Source organism: Adiantum capillus-veneris, chromosome 7 (genome assembly GCF_014529385.1).
Source record: "Adiantum capillus-veneris isolate H3 chromosome 7, ASM1452938v2, whole genome shotgun sequence".
NCBI classification, from domain to species: Eukaryota; Viridiplantae; Streptophyta; class Polypodiopsida; order Polypodiales; family Pteridaceae; genus Adiantum; species Adiantum capillus-veneris.
This window is the reverse complement of record NC_140937.1, coordinates 116,062,798-116,080,683: the sequence shown is the minus strand read 5'-3', so window position 1 is coordinate 116,080,683 and position 17,886 is coordinate 116,062,798. Positions and strand designations below refer to the sequence as shown.

The 17,886-nt window shown below is 43.2% G+C and overlaps 1 protein-coding gene across 1 annotated transcript in view; it reads left to right on the top strand.

The window, feature by feature from the left end:
• The first annotated feature begins 770 nt into the window (after positions 1–770).
• The window catches only part of LOC147454478 (proteasome subunit beta type-2-B-like), a 39,387-nt gene continuing 22,271 nt past the window's right edge, over positions 771–17,886 (top strand). Inside the window, exons 1-3 of the mRNA XM_086516417.1 lie at positions 771–997; positions 1,724–1,847; positions 1,935–2,052. Of these exons, the coding sequence (XP_086372543.1) occupies positions 840–997; positions 1,724–1,847; positions 1,935–2,052 (400 nt within the window). The 5' untranslated portion in view covers positions 771–839. The remainder of the gene's footprint in view (positions 998–1,723; positions 1,848–1,934; positions 2,053–17,886) is intronic.

Sequence of the window (17,886 nt, the reverse complement as noted above, 5' to 3'; positions counted from 1 at the left end):
ATTATCGTATTTCTCGCTTGAGTAGGAGGTCTTGAATTCAAGAGACATATGATTGGGGGCTATGGTATTACTTCTCCTCTATCTCTTTTTGTCTCTGTAACTTGCTACCCCGTACACAAATGACTAATTGACATGAGCCTCCCCCAAAGGGGATCAATGGTCCATGTCAAAAGCTGTGAGTGGCATTCAACTATGCCGTTGGATCGCGATTGTGCACTATCATGATCATGGTGTGCACAACATGGGATGTGATCACAATCTAATCTTGTCATGATCATGGTGTAAATTTGATGAGGCCATACAAGGTGTGTGAACATGTGAACTATGTGCGAGCATGGTGTGAACCACTGTCACCTGTAGTAGCGATGGCGAAATTGAAGTTTACTTTTCATTTATAATTGCCAATTCGTCATCAAGTTGAGGCATGCCCTTGCAACATGGAGGTAGTTAGTTGGAACCCAACCATACCAAATTTTTTTCCCTCCCAAGACAAAGGATGGCTTATGTACATCGAACATCACAAGTCGTTGATCCGGGAGTTCCCCCGAGGTCCGATGTATTTTTACCGACTGAAATTATAAAATCTCGGTTAGATTTAGAGCTTGCCTTCAAGATAACCAGGAAATTTACACAAATTTTAGTGTAATTACCCACAAAAGCTTCAAATTTTGATCTGTAAACAGGAAGAATTTCAAGTTTGCCCTTATTATCACCGGTTGGTGAAAATGTATTTTTCTGCCCCCCCCGCCCCCCCCTCACCCCCTTCTCTTTACAACATTACATTACAACAACACAACCTGACAGTAATATACGTTTGCGTGCGAGAGACAGCTTAAGACATGGAGTGTGTTTTCGGGCTTGTGGGCGACGGGTTTTCCCTGATCGTGGAGGATGCATCCGCCCTGCAAAGCATCATTGTGCAGAAAACTAGCGAGGACAAGATCATGAAGCTTGACTCCCACAAGCTTCTTGGTGCCACCGGAGAGCGTGGCGACAGGTTGGTTTTGGTTCGGGCGTTCTGTAATTTTTCTTTTACAATCGCTTGAAGAGAGGTTTTTGGACTACATGATGATACACTTTAATGGGATACAAAGTCTGCGTAGTGCACCTCATGCATCCTAAATTGTATGGGCCGGCCCCGGGCAGACACATAGCCTCGTTTTATCTAATCAGGCATATGATGAGAAGCACATTCAGGGGGAAACTTGATTTTATGCATTACTTACATCCACTCTATTTCCAGCTTGTAGAACTGTTAGTACTTCCCACTGCAAGCTCCTTGAAGTTATTGCTTCGTATGGATGTAAGCAGACATATGCATAACAATTAGTATATGCAGTGTCCTATTTGGAAACTCGATTTTAGTTTCATGTATTACTAGCATCCACCCAGTTTTAAGTTTGTAGATCTGTAAAAGTACTTGCCACCGCAAGTTCTTGCCTTGGTATGGATGTGTGCACACGTTCACATACACATGGTATTGGATGTGGGCCTAGCAAAAGCCTATGCAAGTTTATTGGAATTTTTTTGGGTTTCTGCTGCTAAATAAGGGAAATTCAAAACTAAACTTGAAGGCATGGTATGAGATTTGAAAATCCACCCCTCGCACTTGCAAGTGTGCTTTTATGTATCAAGTTGTGGTGTTTCGTGGACCAGGTTTTGTATTTATTCCTTTTCAATTTACTGTATAGCAGTCTTTTATGACCAATTTGCGACCTTTCAGAGTTCAATTCACGGAGTTTATTCAAAAAAACATTCATCTTTATGAATACCGAAATGGTATTCCCCTCTCAACAGCAGCAGCTGCGAACTTCACAAGAAATGAACTTGCTCAAGCCCTCAGGAAGGTTGTCTGAAATTTTTGCATTAATATTCACCTGAAAAATCGAACCCAGTTGTTGCCTTCACTAAACTCCAGCGTATTTGGTTTCCAGAGTCCATACTTCGTAAATTTAATTATGGCAGGCTTTGACAAGGATGCAGGCCCTTCCTTGTACTACATCGATTACATTGCCACTCTTCATAAGCTGGAAAAGGGAGCATTGGGATACTGTAAGTACCACTGACATCTGCAATTCGTGCTGTTTATGCTTTGTGAGATTAATTGCTTCTTGATTTATCTTAACCCCTTTCTCTCTGTATTTTTTTGTTACTCTCTCTCTCTCTCTCTCTCTCTCTCTCTCTCTCTCTCCCCCCCCTCCCTCCCTCTCTCTCTATTTTTGTTTAAAACAAAGGTTAATAAGGACCACTTGATGAGAAGCTGGGTCTTATCATCTTTTGAAGATAGAAGTTTGAACGTGAGGAGCTAGAACATTGCACGTCTTTGAGCGTGTTGGTGGCTGAGGACTTTCGCTTCACGATTGCGAGTTGAAGAATACTGTTTAGATGGTATTGTGGTGGATTTTGTGGAGTTTGAAGTTTTGGAGACACTCTGGCAGATTGGAAAGTTTGTGGGTTTATGCCAGGCCATTTCTGACACACGAGTACCTACATTTGTTTGGTTGTCCGATTGAAACATATCCAGCTTCAGATTTCTTGATTTCGTGGGAAACATGTGAAAATAAGAATCTCAAAATTGTGTCTTAAGCATGAGCTCTTCAATTTTTTTGTCGATATGGGGAAACAGTGAACACGACTAACGGTGGAATAGCAAGATAAAAAATGTCCTAACAGAGGTGGTCTTTCAATAAAGAGCTGGTACAATCATTATCTTACGTGGAAGGTTTTTGAAGCGGAAGGTTTTTGCTCCAAAAATTGCTTCTCCCTTCAAAATTGAAGATATATGTAGTAGTCAGCAGGCATAATGGTGCACCAAAAAGCTAAACATATTGCCTGACGAGATTGGAGCTCTTCTCTCTCTCTCTCTCTCTCTCTCTTTCTCTCTCCCAAAAAAAAAAAAAAACACCCAATATGAGTCATGACTTAGATCTATATAGTATAGACATTGAGGTTCCATAGCTAGAATCCCTCATTTCTGTTATCCCTTGTACTTTTGTAGAAATACCTCCCATCTTCTACTCCCCCCCCCCCCCCCCCCCCCCCCCCCCCCCCCCCCCCCCCCCTCAAACAAAAACCCCGACGAGTCATGACTCAGATTGAGACATAGGGGTCCGCAACTAGAATCCCTTATTCCGGTTATCCCTTCTACTTTTGCAATTTTCCCTCCTCCTTTCCCTCCCCATCTCTAATCATACATGGCGTTTCTTTGAGAGCCTAAAAGGCTGCAATCTCTTTCGGGCCCCAAGTAAGAGGTACCCCTTTTTGAGTCAATACATGCAAAGGAGAAGTTATCTCTCCAAATTGAATGAACCGTTGATAATATGAGCACAAGCCAAGAAAGCTTCGAACCTCATGAACATTCTTCAAATCAGGCCAATTACGAATAGTCTCAATATTGGCCTGGTCCATCTTTACCCCTTTTGTTGAGACGATGTGTCCCAAGAAATGTATCTTAGGCAAGAAAAATTCGCTCTTTTTCACATTTATAACCAATTTATGTTTCCGCAGTGCCTGGAAAACCTGCAACAGATGGTGTCTGTGTTCTGCTTCATTCTTGGAGAAGGTAATGTTATTAAAGAAAGTGCCCACAAACGATAGGTACTCTCTAAAAATCCTATGCATCACATGGTTGAATGTTGCTGGAGCATTCGTAAGGCCAAATGGCATCACCAAATATTTGTACAAACCAAAAGTTGTCCTGAAAGCTGTCTTGTAGACGTCTCAAGGAAGAATTTTGGATTTGATGATAACCACTCTTCAGATCAATTCGGCAAGTAAAACCCCGAAGTCTGTCGAGTATAGCATTGATCCTCGGAATGGGAAATTTGTTCTCGTTCATTGTTTCTGCATTTTGGGCTTGGCTAGGTCGGTAAGATGGCGGGTTCGGTGGTGTACTAACGGAAATCAAATCAATCGTATGATCTTTCGGATGAGTAGGAGGTAACTCTTTGGTAAGCCTTCAGGGAAAACAGTCAGCCTGAGCTTGGAGAAGTTCTTGTCGTTTTTTTCGAGGTCAGATATATTGGATCTTTGATCATCATTGAGTTCTTTAAGAAAGTCGAGTAAATAAAAAGACTGGATTTTATGTATTTGGAAACGGTCGAAGCCGATACCAAACTCGCCCTTCAGTACAATCTCTTTGCCCTTTTCATTCTTCAAGATGGCTTTCCTTGCCCTATATCGACCACGGCACTGTTCTTGGGGAACCAAGGGATTCCTCGGAGGATGTCACGCCCTTCCAAAGGCATGATGCAAAAGTCCTCGTGCCCTAAATACCCTTGACAATGCAAACGTAGTTTGCCAATGACAGGTGTCATGGCAAAATCCTGTCCGGGTGCCTCTAGAATAGCCTCGACCAATGGTCCCATTTCCTCGGGTGTAATTTCAAGTCAACTCGCCAATTCGGCTGAAATGAAGTTGGTCTTGGTCTTGCACTTTGCCCATGCTCTGCAAAGTTCAATACTTTCGTTCATCTAACTAGGGTCGGCGGTCCCCACAATATCTTTGGTTCATCTTCTTTTCAAGAGTTCTGTCTAGCTCTTTCTGCAAGTACAGGTTTCGCTTTTCTGCACTTGTCTGTCCATGCAGCTTTCCTTTTAACTTGAGAGGAGAATCAATGTCTCGCGCCCTTGAGTAAATCTCATCAATCGGGAATTCCTTCAAGTGTTTCGTAAATCTCGGGTCTTTGGAGTACTTGATCAATCTTTTCACATGTGTCAACTTGCAGTTGACGTTTGTACTTTGCTCTGGCAAACTTTTTCGCAAAGAATTTTTCCAAATCTTCATTCTTTTCTTTAGTTCTCGTGCCGGATTTCAACTTTTCTTTGCCTACCCACCGAGAGGTGTTAGCATGAGAGAAGTGGCATCCAATGTCACATGGGCTTCATGTGGAAGGGGGAGCATCCAAAGCTCAAGGAGCCCCAACAATGAAATCCAATGAGGGCAAAACTGCCTAAATTCGGGCCCCAAAATTGCTTCAACAGTCAATGGCCAACAGACAGAAGAGCCAACGGCTGGAAACAATCGCCAAAAAATCGGCCCAACGGAACATACTAGTTGTACTGAACGGAACGAGACGTTTTGTTCGACGTACGAGAACTACCCTAATTCGAGGGACAATCAATTTTCTCATTTCAAATCGGAGCTCTTGATTTCATGGTTCATTGGATTCCCAGAATAATCTCATCCAATAAGGAGTCTCATTCCAGATTGGAACTCTTGATATCCTGGGTCATTATTTTCCCAGAAGTATCTCATCCAGTAAGGAGTCTCATTCTAGATCGGAACTCTTGATTTCTTGGGTTGGTGGTTTCCGAGAAGTATCTCATTCAATAAGAAATATTCAGTGGTGGGCACATCACAATGCAACACGAATGCTCACATATGCATGTTACAAGACATTGAAACATAAAGCTCCCCCCGTCCCCGGAAATAACCATCTAGGTCCAGGCCATGAGCTGTTCAACGATTCCCTCATCACTCCTCCCGCATAACCTAAAAAAGCTCCATGCCGAGAGATATAGAGGCCTTTTACAACCAAACGCCCCCAAACCACAGCCTGTGTTGTTTGGAGGTGTTGAGAGTAACCACTGCTTAGACTCTTAGTACTCTCCTCGCAAATAATCACAAGGGTCCGGGCCATGAGTATAAGCAAGCATTATCAAACATCATTTCTCACTACTCCACCCAGAGTAAAATCACCAATCATTGAAACTAGTATCGAACCAGAGTCAAAACAATTCAAATTGGCACCAAGAGAGGTTCAAAACAGATACCATCAATTTCAAACAAATTTCAAGCAATACTTTCTCAAGCAGAGTTCAAAAGTATCTAACTACAAAACAACTAGAAAGTTTATTCAGGTTTTTTTTCGGACAACCGAACTAGTATTGAATCAGAGTCGAAACAATTCAAATCGGCACTAAGACAGGTTCAAAACAGATACCATCAATTTCAAACAAAGAAAGTTTATTTTCGGACAACTGAACTTTGAGGACGACCGGCTTATCTTTTTGCATGAGGGTAATGGTTCGGTTCCAAATGTGGAGAGTAGCATCATTCTTGTCGTGCCAAGGCATGCCCAAGAGAACGTCGCAATTGCTCAACTTCATAATGTGGAAATCGGCTTTTCCATGATAATCTTGGATAGTCACTAGAATAGCACCAATGAGTGGTACCACTATTTGAGTTTGCCCTGTGGCTACCTCGGCTTCAATTTCTCCACCCTTTGCATCATAATCAAAGTGCATCTGCTTCAAGAATTTTGGATGGATGAACAGCTCCGGGGTCAAAGAAAATAAGGGCTTTCAAGCCGTTGACTTTGCTATATGCTTGACATAACTTGTAACAAACTGCTGACGTGTCAAAGCCTAAAGAATGGAGCCAACTTACAGATGTCGGCCGAGGGGTCTAAACCCTAAGAAGAACAAGTAACAGAAGAAGTGTCACAGAGTGATGACATGGTTGTCCGAGAGCAGAAAACCCTAACCCTAATTTCTACCAAAAACCCTAATTGCTAAAACCCTAATTTTGAAAATCCTAACCCTAAAACTTGCAAACCCTAATTCTGGAAACCCTAACCCTAAAACTGCAAAAACCCTAACCCTAACCCTAACCCTAAGGGCAGCGTGGCAGATTTTTGAAAATTGCGCTGGCATGATGATGTGACAGGTTGTACGGATTTTCGCGTTTTGCGTTGGCTGATGACGTGGTAGGCTGTACAGATTTCCGTGATTTACGCTAGCAGCTTTTTGGCTTTGCTTTTGGACCAGAAGCTTTTGAGTTTTAAAGGCTTTTTACTGTAACTGCTTTTCAAGCCAAGGGCCTTTAAATATGAGGCTAGGGCTCATTCTCTGGCATGCTTCCTAGCGAAGGTGCAGAGTCTGGAGTACCGGCTTGTACTGTGTTGATGCAATATAAAGAAATACCGACAGGGGTGCCAAGGTTTTGGCTTTTCACTTACTGCTTTTGGGGCTCTGCTTTTGGGCATCTCTTGTAACTTATAAATAAGTGGGTAGGGCCCTCACTTCTCAGAGCATCTGGACGCAGAGTCTGAGAGTGAGCATTCTCCCACTCTCTTGTACTTTGAACACAAATTAATATAAAAAGAAATACTGAAAGGGGCGCAAGTCTTTGGGGCCAATACCTCTTGGCACGGAACTACGTCGGGCCGTGCCGACTCAAGTGTGAATTGTGAACTGAAAGGGGCGCAAGTCTTTGGGGCCAATACCTCTTGGCACGGAACTACGCCGGGCCGTGCCGACTCAAGTGTGAATTGTGAACTGTTTTGAAGTGAATCTATGCTGTGTTGCAGTCGAATCTAGATGTGGAGTGTCCTAGTTTGTTACAGTGGTATCAGAGCGCAAAAAGACTCTTCTTCTACGGAGGGTGATAGAAACTCAGCTTGTTGGTTTTGTAGAGTACGTTCAAAGCATGAATGATCTCTATATAAACCTGCACCTACTCTTGGGCACTGACGACGTGAGTAGGGATGTCATAGCTGTTGTCCAAGCTATGCATGATAAAGGTGATAATCTTATTCTTCCTGTTTGGACAAGCAGTGAAGTTGAGATCACATATTGTCAAGTTTGGTTCTTTGCTCTTCGTAGGTTTGTAGTAGTATTCATTTTTCGATTTCATATTTAGCTTACCTGAGGACTTAAGAATGTGTTTCGTTATAGGTTGTTGTGTGAAGTTTGATTTCTAGGATTAAGTTTTTAAGATGTCTTACCCTTTTTTTTGCTTAAAGTTGAGTACTTGTTTTAAGCCAAGTAAGTTGCGTCAACTTATTTTACACATACCTTTTTTGAAAACATTTTTAAGTTAATAATGTTTTGTTTTATCTAGTTTTGTTTCGAAGCAATCAAAGTGATTTAGTTAGTTAGTTTGTTTGTTTTTGTTTTTCTTTTCTTTTCGTGTGTCCCTTGCTTTTATAGTTTTATGAGTGCTTTATTCCCTCTTATAATTCGTGAGTTCAGACTATTCTGAAGTTATGAAGGTATATATCTTCTTCTATGGAGGATCCGATCCTTTTTACAACGCGCACAGCTTTTGGGAAAGAATCTCCGTGTCCTGACCCTTCATACATCGCGCATCGGGCGCGCTCCCGTCTTCATCGCTTTGTTTTACAGGGCATAAAGCCATTAAGAATCCTAGATTACACATGGGTTCTCGTGAAGAATCTGACAGATATGACACCTCTCAGTGGGAAGGCAAAGAAAAGTTGAAAATCCGCCGCGGGAACTGAAGAAAAGAATGAAGATTTGGGCTTTTTTTTTTTTGGGATAAATTTGCCAAAAAGGAGTACAAACGTCAACTGCAGATTGGCATATGTGTGAACAGATTGATTAAGTACTCTAGGGACTCGAGATGGGTGATACACCTGAAGAATTACCTGATTGATAAGATTTACTCGAGATGGCGTGTGGCCATTGCTTCTTCTCTCAGATAGGGAGTAAAGCCGAAAAGACAAACGAGTGCAGAAAAGCAGAACGTGTACTCGCAGAAAGACATGGACAAGCGAAGCAAAAAGAAAAGCTTCGGAAAGGGCAAGAAAAAGGCAGAGAAGCCTAGATTTCGCCCAATTTCTGACAGTTCTACAGAGGAGTCATCCTCAGACAGTTCGGACTCCGACGATCACAGATTTTACGCAAAGAAGAAGCATTTCTATAAAGCCAACGAGTATGACTCCCTCGAAGATAAAAGCAAGAAAGTTCAAGAATTTAAAGAAGGTGGGCAGTTAATTAAGTTTGACACTTTGATTCCGCGATGTTTCGAGGGCTTTGGCCTTCATACAGTAGTTTGATATAGCTTTCTTCGGAGGACATTACTCAGAGCACTCCAAGATTAGGAGGGCTACCTCTTTCTTCAAGGGAAATGCTCGAACATGGTGGTCCACCCTTCTAGTAAAGAAAGAAGCTCCGATCAAATGGTTAAAATTCAAAAGGCTTTTTATTTCTTCTTGGCTGACTTGGGAGTACGAACGAGATATACGAATTGCTTGGAATCATCTTCGGATGACCAAGGGAGATTCTCTGGATGCTTATTGCGAGAAATTTTGGAACTCTTTTCTACCAGCCTCTTCATTTACGAAGGTCTTGTTTAAGGAACAGATTGAGAGGTTTTGCTGTGGACTCCTACAGAGATCCGAGACTACTGCTTGGAACAGAAGTTGAATTCTTTTGAAGAATTGATTGGTCATGTGAAACGGGGTTTTGCGATACATTCGGGAAATTTGACTTACCCCACTGATGAGATCTTGACTTAGAGAACCCAACAGACCTCTCACAATGAAAGTAGAAAGAGAAAGAGTTTCGAGAACAAAGAAAAGAAAGATACACGTCCCCGACACTCTTAGAGAAAGGGTTATCTATCTCAAAAAGGGGAAGTGTGTTGGATACGGGTAACATGGACACTGTAACAGACTTTGACACTCCAAGTCAAGAATCTACCGCGACAGCACAAATAACCACTTCACAATTCACAATTGATTCGACACTGACCCGGCGGAGTTCTGTGCCTAGAGATATTGGCCCCAAAGACTGGCGCCTGTCACAAAGTGATGACGTGGCGAACAGCAGAAACCCTAATTTCTGCCAAAAACCCTAATTTTCGGAAATCGCGGAGGTTATTAATTTTTATTTTTATTTTGGAAAATGAAGAGCGACGCGAATTTTGTTTTTTTTTTAATAAAAAAAAGAGAAAAGACTCTCTAAGAGAGAGAGAACTGATGCTTTTTATTTTAAAAGCTTTTGGGGCTCTGCTTTTGGGCATCCCTTGTAACCTTTAAATTAGTGGTGAGGGCCTCACTTCTCAGAGCATCTGGACGCAGAGTCTGAGAGTGAAACAACAACCGCTCTCTTGTACTTTGATGATTGATAGTACAAAAAGAAATACCGAAAGGGGCGCCAGTCTTTGGGGCCAATATCTCTAGGCACGAAACTCCGCCGGGCCAGTGCAAATCTATTGTGATCTGTGAATTGTTTTGAAGTGGTTATTTGGTGCTGTCGCGGTCGATTCTTGACTTGGAGTGTCCAAGTCTGTTACAGTGGTATCAGAGCACGGCCGATTTCTCTTCTACGAGAAATCCGATCCCCAAATTTTTTTTCCGCGGCACCTATGGCTTCAGACAATGATCAGTCGACTCCCTCTGCATCTGGAGATGCAGGCTGGGATCACAACGAAGATTCAGACAGAGAGTATGGCCCGCCTCGGCCTACTCAGGCGGAGCAAAGAGAGATGGAGCGTCGTCAATTGATTGGCGATGCAACAAAGATGATGCTCAATTTTGCCAAGGACCCGAAGATGGCAAAATATATGAACCATACCTCTTTGGAAGAGGTACAGACGGAGTGGCAGAGAACCACAACACCACTCCCGAAACCCGCTCTCAAGAAACCTTCTGCCTCCAAGAAAATATACGGAGAAGGAACTGGAGAACGTGGTTGATGCACGGATTGCTCAGCTTTTCGACGTGCAAAAGAAAGACAAAAAGCACGGTAAAAAGCAGAAGAAAGGTACTGACTTCCCGGGATATTTGGGTCGTCAATCGACTTTTGACAAGGCAAAGAAACAGAAGAAGCGTGTCAAGTTTGAAGGCTTACTCAATTCTTCTTCTTCTTCTTCTTCTTCTTCTGATAGTTCTTCTAGCTCCTCGGATTCGAGCGAAGAAGACAGAAAAGGTAAAAAGCGAAGCAAGAAACAAAGCTTCGGAAAGGGCAAGAAAAAGGCAAAGAAGGCTACATCTCGCCCAGAGACTGACAGTTCTACTGAGGACTCGTCTACAGACAGCTCAGATTCCGATGACGGAAAGTTTTATGCGAACAAGAAGAATTTTTACAAAGCCAACCAGTATGACTTTCTCGAAGATAAAAGCAAGAAAGTCCGAGAGTTTAAGGAAGGTGGCCACTCGATCAAGTTTGATACTTTTTTAGGATACTCGGATGCTTCGAAGGCTTTGTCTTTTTTCAGCAGTTTGACATCGCTTTCGCGGGAGGACGCTATTCAGAGTACTCCAAGATTCGGAGAGCTGCCTCTTACTCTAAGAGGAATGCTCGTACTTGGTGGTCCACACTTCTATTAAGCAAGACTGTGCCAGTTACATGGCTGAAATTTAAGAAGCTTTTTATTTCTTCTTGGTTGACTCAAGAGTTTGAGTGAGATATACGAGCTGCTTGGAACCATCTCCGGATGACCAAGAGCGATACAGTGAATTCTTATTGTGAAAGATTCTGGAGCTCTTTTCTACCCGCCTCTTCATTCAAGAAGATCTCGTTCAGAGAACAGATTGAGCGGTTTACCTTGGGTCTACCTACAGAGATCCGAGATCACTGCTTGGAACAGAAGTCAACTTCTATTCAGGAGTTGATGAGTCATGCGAAGCGGGGCTTTGCCATTCACTCTGGCAGTCTGACCTACCCCACAGATAAGGCCATGACACAACGAGCCGAACAGACTTCTGGGAATGAAAGTAGAAAGAAAAAGAGCAACTCAGAGAAAAAAAGATGCACGACCGAAGCTTACTCCTGAGGAGAGAGCTCGCTTCATCTGACAGGGGAAGTGCTTTGGATGCGGGGAACATGGACATATCTCCGTGAAGTGCCCTAAAAAGGCACAGAAAGAACAGAATGATAAAGATGACCACAGGTCTGAGAGTTCGAGAGCAGCTGAGGAATGTGGCAGAAAAGGCAGATAGAAAAGCAAAACTGGTACCACATAGCGTGGAACCTGCACCGAATCTAATGAATGAAAGTACAAACTTTGCCGCTTTTGGGGCAAAGTGAAGGATCAGGAAGCTCTTTTGAAGGAGCCAAGGCCAACTTCTTTTTACTTGGAATTGGCGGCTCGATTTGGAACTACGCCCGACAGACTGACGCCACAGGCGGAGGTAGTTCGACTGGCACCCGAATGGGATGTTGCCATTACACCGAGCATTGGCAAACTTCGTTTGCAATGAAGGGGTGTTCAGGGCACGCGAGTGACGTTCTACTCAGGATCCCTTGGTACCACAAGAACTATGCCGTGGTTGACTACCGGACCGAGAAAGCGACTTTGATAAATGAAGGGCTTAGAGATTGTACTTGATGAAGTTCAGTTTCTTACTCATTCTTTTGGAAGAGAACTGAACGATGGATAAAGGTTGAATATGTTTTGACCTGATCAAAAGAACGCCAAGATTTTTCTCCACACTCATGCCGATTGCTTTTCAGAGGGCCTGAAGATCAAACCATTGATCTGATACTTGGAAGCACGCCAACGAATCGGCCACCTTACCGTGTGAGCCGAGTACAGAATGAAAAGATTATGAACCCATTGAAAGACCTCTTGGAAAAGGGTCTTGTCCAGCCTAGTACTTCACCGTATTGCTCTCCAGTGGTGTTGGTTTTGAAGAAAGACGGATCTTGGAGAATGTGCATCGATTATAGCACTCTCAACGAAATCACCATCAAGAACAGATTTCCGATTCCTAGGATCGATGATATACTCGACAGGTTACAGGGATCCTCGTGCTTTAGGAGGATTGACTTGAAGAGTGGATATCATCAGATCAGGATAGCGCCAGGAGATGTCTACAAGACAACTTTTTGGACGACTTCTGGGTTATTTGAGCTTTTGGTGATGCCTTTTGGCTTAACCAATGCTCCTGCGACATTTAACCGGATGATGGACAAGATTTTTCGAGAGTACAGGCTATTTGTTGGCACTTTCTTTGACGACATCATTGTTTTCTCCAAGAATGAGGCAGAACACAGAGATCATCTGTTTCAAGTCTTTGAGGCATTATGAGATCACACGTTAGTGATTAATGCAAAGAAAAGTGAATTTTTCCTACCAGAGATACACTTTTTGGGACACATCGTGTCAGCAGCAGGAGTGCAAATGGACCCGGCCAAGATAGAGACTATTCGTGATTGGCCCGATTTGAGGAATGTCCATGAAGTTAGAAGCTTCTTGGGACTGTTGTTCGTACTACAGGCGGTTCATGTGAAAGTTTGCAGAGGTTGCTTCCCCTTTGCATACCTTGACAGAGAAAGGAGTACCTTTTTCGTGGGGACCCACAGAGGTGACTGCCTTTCGGACATTGAAAGAGAAATTGACTACGGGACCTATTTTGACTTTGCAGGACTTGCAGAAGTCATTTGAAGTATATTGTGATGCTTGTGGTTGTAGTCTGGGTGCAGTCTTGATGCAAGAAGGCCATGTCATAGCTTAAGAGAGCCGTTTGTTCTCTAGGCCGGAGATGACAGCACAGATCTATGAGAAAGAGCTTTTTGCGGTTATCCATGCTCTTACTCAGTGGCGGCATTACCTACTCGGAGCGGATTTTACTGTCTTTACAGACCATCAGAGTCTGCGCTACTTCTTGTCACAGAAGCAGCTTTCGGAAAAGCAGATGCGGTGGGCGAACATCTTGTCACAGTTTCACTTCCAGATTGTCCATGTGCAGGGACAGAAGAATGTGGTGGCAGATGCTTTGCCTCGGAACCCGTTGGTTCTGGCTGTTTCCGCGATACATCATAGGAGCTTTGAGGATATGGTCGATCAGTATGCCACAGATACAGATTTTGCAGATATTTTCATACGGATACGGGATGGGGAGACGGTAGCTGGATACTCCCTTCGGGAAGGCTACTTGATGAAAAAAGACTATGTTGTGCGTTACACAGCCGTTGAGGGAAAAGGTTATGATTGAATGTCACTGTCCACCTTTTACGGGTCACCGCGGCATTGCTACCACCATGAAGGGGGTAGAGAAATACTTCTTTGGGCCGAGACTCAAAAAGGATGTGGAAGAGTTTGTGCGTAGTTGCTTGGTATGCCAGAAGGTCAAGTTTGACAGGCATAAGGCACAGGGATTGCTACAACCTTTACCCATACCCACCCGCCCTTGGGAAAATATTGAAATGGATTTCATTTTTTTGATCTCTCGAGAACACAGAATGATCACGATGATTTTTCGATTACATGGCACATCTGAGACGATTCTCTCCGACAAAGACCCCAGATTTATGAGTTGGTTTTGGAAGGCAATTTGGGAGAACATTGGCACGCAGTTGCAGTTCTCGTCATCGTTCCACTTGCAGACTGACGGGCAATTTGAGATTGCCAATTCAGTGATTTTAGATTTATTGAAGTCTTGTATCTCGGATCAGAAGACTCAATGGGAAAAGAACTTACCTTTGGTGGAATTTGCCTACAATAACACGATACCCTCTTCGACGGGGAAGACACCATGTGAGATTGTTGAAAGTGCTGCGAAGGTTCCATCCTTCCTGAGCACGAAAGATTAGAAATTTGAAGCGGATGAATATTCGCGAGATTTGGATACAGCTTTTTCCAAGGTTCGCGAGACTTTGCAGGAGTCTCAAGAATGACAGAAAAAGGCAGCGGATCGCCATCATCGCGACTTGAAATTGAAGGAGGACGATTGGGTGCTCTGACGTTTTGAGAAGGCACGCCTACGAAAGAAAAAGGGAAAGGAGAGGCTTTTTCCAAAGCTTAGTATGCGATACTACGGACCTTTCCAGATAATTGAAAAGATAAATGATGTCTCCTTCCGATTGAAAGTGCCAGATACTTGGAGGATTCATAATGCATTGCATGTGAGTCTCTTGAACCCTGTTAAGGGTGATGTGCCTGATGATGGGGAGCCTGATGAGCAACCCACAGTGGAAGAAAACGAGGAGATCCTTGTTCCTGAACAGATTTTGGCACATAAGGATACGAAGAAAGGTAAAAGTCCGAAGGCGGTTCTTGGTTTAGTTCAAGAACTTTCCTGCATTTGATGCGAAGTGGATGGAGGAGGAGGACCTAGCAGATACTCCTCGGATTGTGAAATTTTACCTTGATGTTTTGGTTTAGCATAGTCTACTCCAAACGGAACCCAGAATTCAGCTTGGCCGGAGATCTGGTGCAGTGGGATGCACAAGAGGGGAGTCACTCCGCTCCCTTGTCAACAGATGCCTTGATTTTGATACTAAAGTCACTGATGTCTCTATGAGCTTCAGGGATACTGAGAGCTGACAGTATTGTGCTGGATGACTTTATGAAATGGAATTCCTGATAATGATACTGATTTGTTCTTGACTTCTTGTGAGTGCAGGAACTGATAGACGAAATGACTGCAGCATTTTGGTCTGATTGATCTCGAATAGACATGGTTGCAATAGGGGTTAGTCAATCGGACATCGATGAGGTCCCGATTGGACCTAGATGTGATTGCTAGCTACATTGCCGATAAATCATGGTCTAAGATCCGAATGAATGTTGAATGTCATGTGATGTCCTGTGATGTCGTGTGATGTGACTGTCGATTTTGTACATGTGCTAGATGTGTGTTCCTAGTACGTAGGTACTAACAGTCAGTGTCTGCTAAGACGGTTTATGGCTTTTGTCGGTTTTGCAGGCGTAATCGCGGTCGATTACAATGCTTTCAAGAGGGGGGTATGTCACAAAGTGAGCGACGCGAATTTTGCTTTTTTTTTATAAAAAAAAAGAGAAAAGACTCTCTAAGAGAGAGAGAGAACTGATGCTTTTTATTTTAAAAGCTTTTGGGGCTCTGCTTTTGGGAATCCCTTGTAACCTTTAAATTAGTGGTGAGGGCCTCACTTCTCAGAGCATCTGGACGCAGAGTCGTAGAGTGAAACCCTAACCGCTCTCTTGTACTTTGATGATTGATTAATACAAAAAGAAATACCGAAAGGGGCGCCAGTCTTTTGGGGCCAATATCTCTAGGCACGGAACTCCGCCGGGCCAATGCAAATCTATTATGATCTGTGAATTGTTTTGAAGTGGTTATTTGGTGCTGTCGCGGTCGATTCTTGACTTGGAGTGTCCAAGTTTGTTACAGCACCCCTTTCGGTATTTCTTTTTGTATTAATCTGTGTTCAAAGTACAAGAGTGCGGGCAAGCGCTCACACTCAGACTCTGCGTCCAGATGCTTTGAGTTGTGAGAGGCTCTGCTTGCATATTTAAAGAGTACAAGGGATGCCAAAAGCAAAGCCCAAAAGCTGAATATCAAAAGCCTAAAAATAAAGCAAAGGCTCTTTCTCTCTCTTGCTTGTAAAGTAAAGCAAGCTCCAAAAGCTGAAAATAGCTTTTAACAATAAAGCAGAAGAGCTCTCTTTCTAGCCAAACTTGGCCACCAAAATAAAGCAAAAGGCTCTCTCTCTCTCTCTCCCAACATGCGTAGCCAAAAGCTGCCCACACAATTTGTGTTTTTTTTTTGCATGCTGCTGCCACGTCATTAGCCAACCGAAATCTGCGTCGCAAATCACCGTACAGTTGCCATGTGTCAGCCCGCCACCGCCACGTTAGCAATTTCCGGGACTGTTTTTCCCGCTAGCTGGGATGTGTGTGTACTGCTGCCCATAGCCAAGCGATGCCACGTCACTGATTTGTGACATACCCCCCTTTTGAAAGCATTGTAATTGCCCTCGATTACGCTGCAAAACAGACAGAAGCCATAAATTGCCTTAGCAGACACTGACTGTTAGTACCTACGCACTAGGAACACACATCTAGCACATGTACCAATTGACAGTCACATCACAGGACATGACAGGACATCACTAGACATCACAGGACATCACATGACATTCAACATTCATTCGGATCTTAGACCATGATTTATCGGCAATGTAGTTAGCAATCGCATCTACTTCCAGTCGGGACATCATAGATGCCCAATTGACTAACCCCTATTGCAACCATGTCTATTCGAGATTATTTAGACCAAAATGCTGCAGTCATTTCGTTTATCAATTCCTGCACTTAAAAACAAGTTAGTTTCATATTTTTCGAAATTCTATTTCATAAAGTCATCCAGCAGAATACTGTCAGCTCTCAGTATCCCTGAAGCTCAAAGAGACATTAGTAACTCTAGTATTCAAAAATCGAGGCATCTGTTGACAAAGGAGCGGAGTGACTCCCCTCTTGTGCAAACCCACTGCACCAGATCTCCGGCCAAGCTGAATTCTGGGTTCCATTTGGAATAGACTATGCTAAACCATAAGGTTCAAGGTAAAGATTCTCATTTCGAGGAATATCTGCTAGGTCTTCCTCCTCCATTCGCTTCGCATCCATTGCAAAGTAGGTCTTGAATTTAACCAAGAACCGTCAGTTCGCTTTATCTTCTTTCTTTCTTTTTGTGCCAATTTCTGTTCTGGAACGAGTATCTGCTCGTTTTCGTCCAATTCGGGTTGCACCTCTGGCTTCCCATCATCGGGTCGCCTTCAAAAGGCTTTAAGAGACTCACATGAAAAACATTGTGAATCCTCCAAGTATTCTGGCAGCTTCAGTCCAAAGGAGATATCATTTATCTTTTCGGAAAATCTGGAAAGGTCCACACTATCTCATGCTAAGCTTTCAAAGAAGCCGCTCCTTTCCCTTGTTTTTTTTTCTTTCTCGGGTGTGCCTTCTCATAATGTAAGAGCACCCAATCATTCTTCTTCGATTTCAAATTGCGACAATGGCGAACTGCTGCCTTTTTCTGTCTTTCTTGAAATTTCTGCAAAGCCTTCCAGACCAAGTCCCTCGTGAACTAGCCGGCTTCAAAGAAAAATCTTATCTTTCGTGCTAAGGAAGGGTGAAACCTTTGTAGCAAATTCAAGAATCTCAAATGGCACCTTCCCATCAAAGAGTTAAATGTGTTTCTGTAGGCCATAGTTTTTCCATACGTCAATCACACGTCGGACGCACACGGGCACGGAAGTACGGAATAAGTACGGATCAGACCACCCGAATTCCACACGCCAGTCTTAGGATGCTACATAGTAATTGTAGAAATACTTACTGCACCACCATGTTTAAAACTTTATAAGTTTATAGACAGACAAAAGTTAAAACTTAAAACCATAGAAACTTTAGAAATTAAAAGTGGACTCTGGA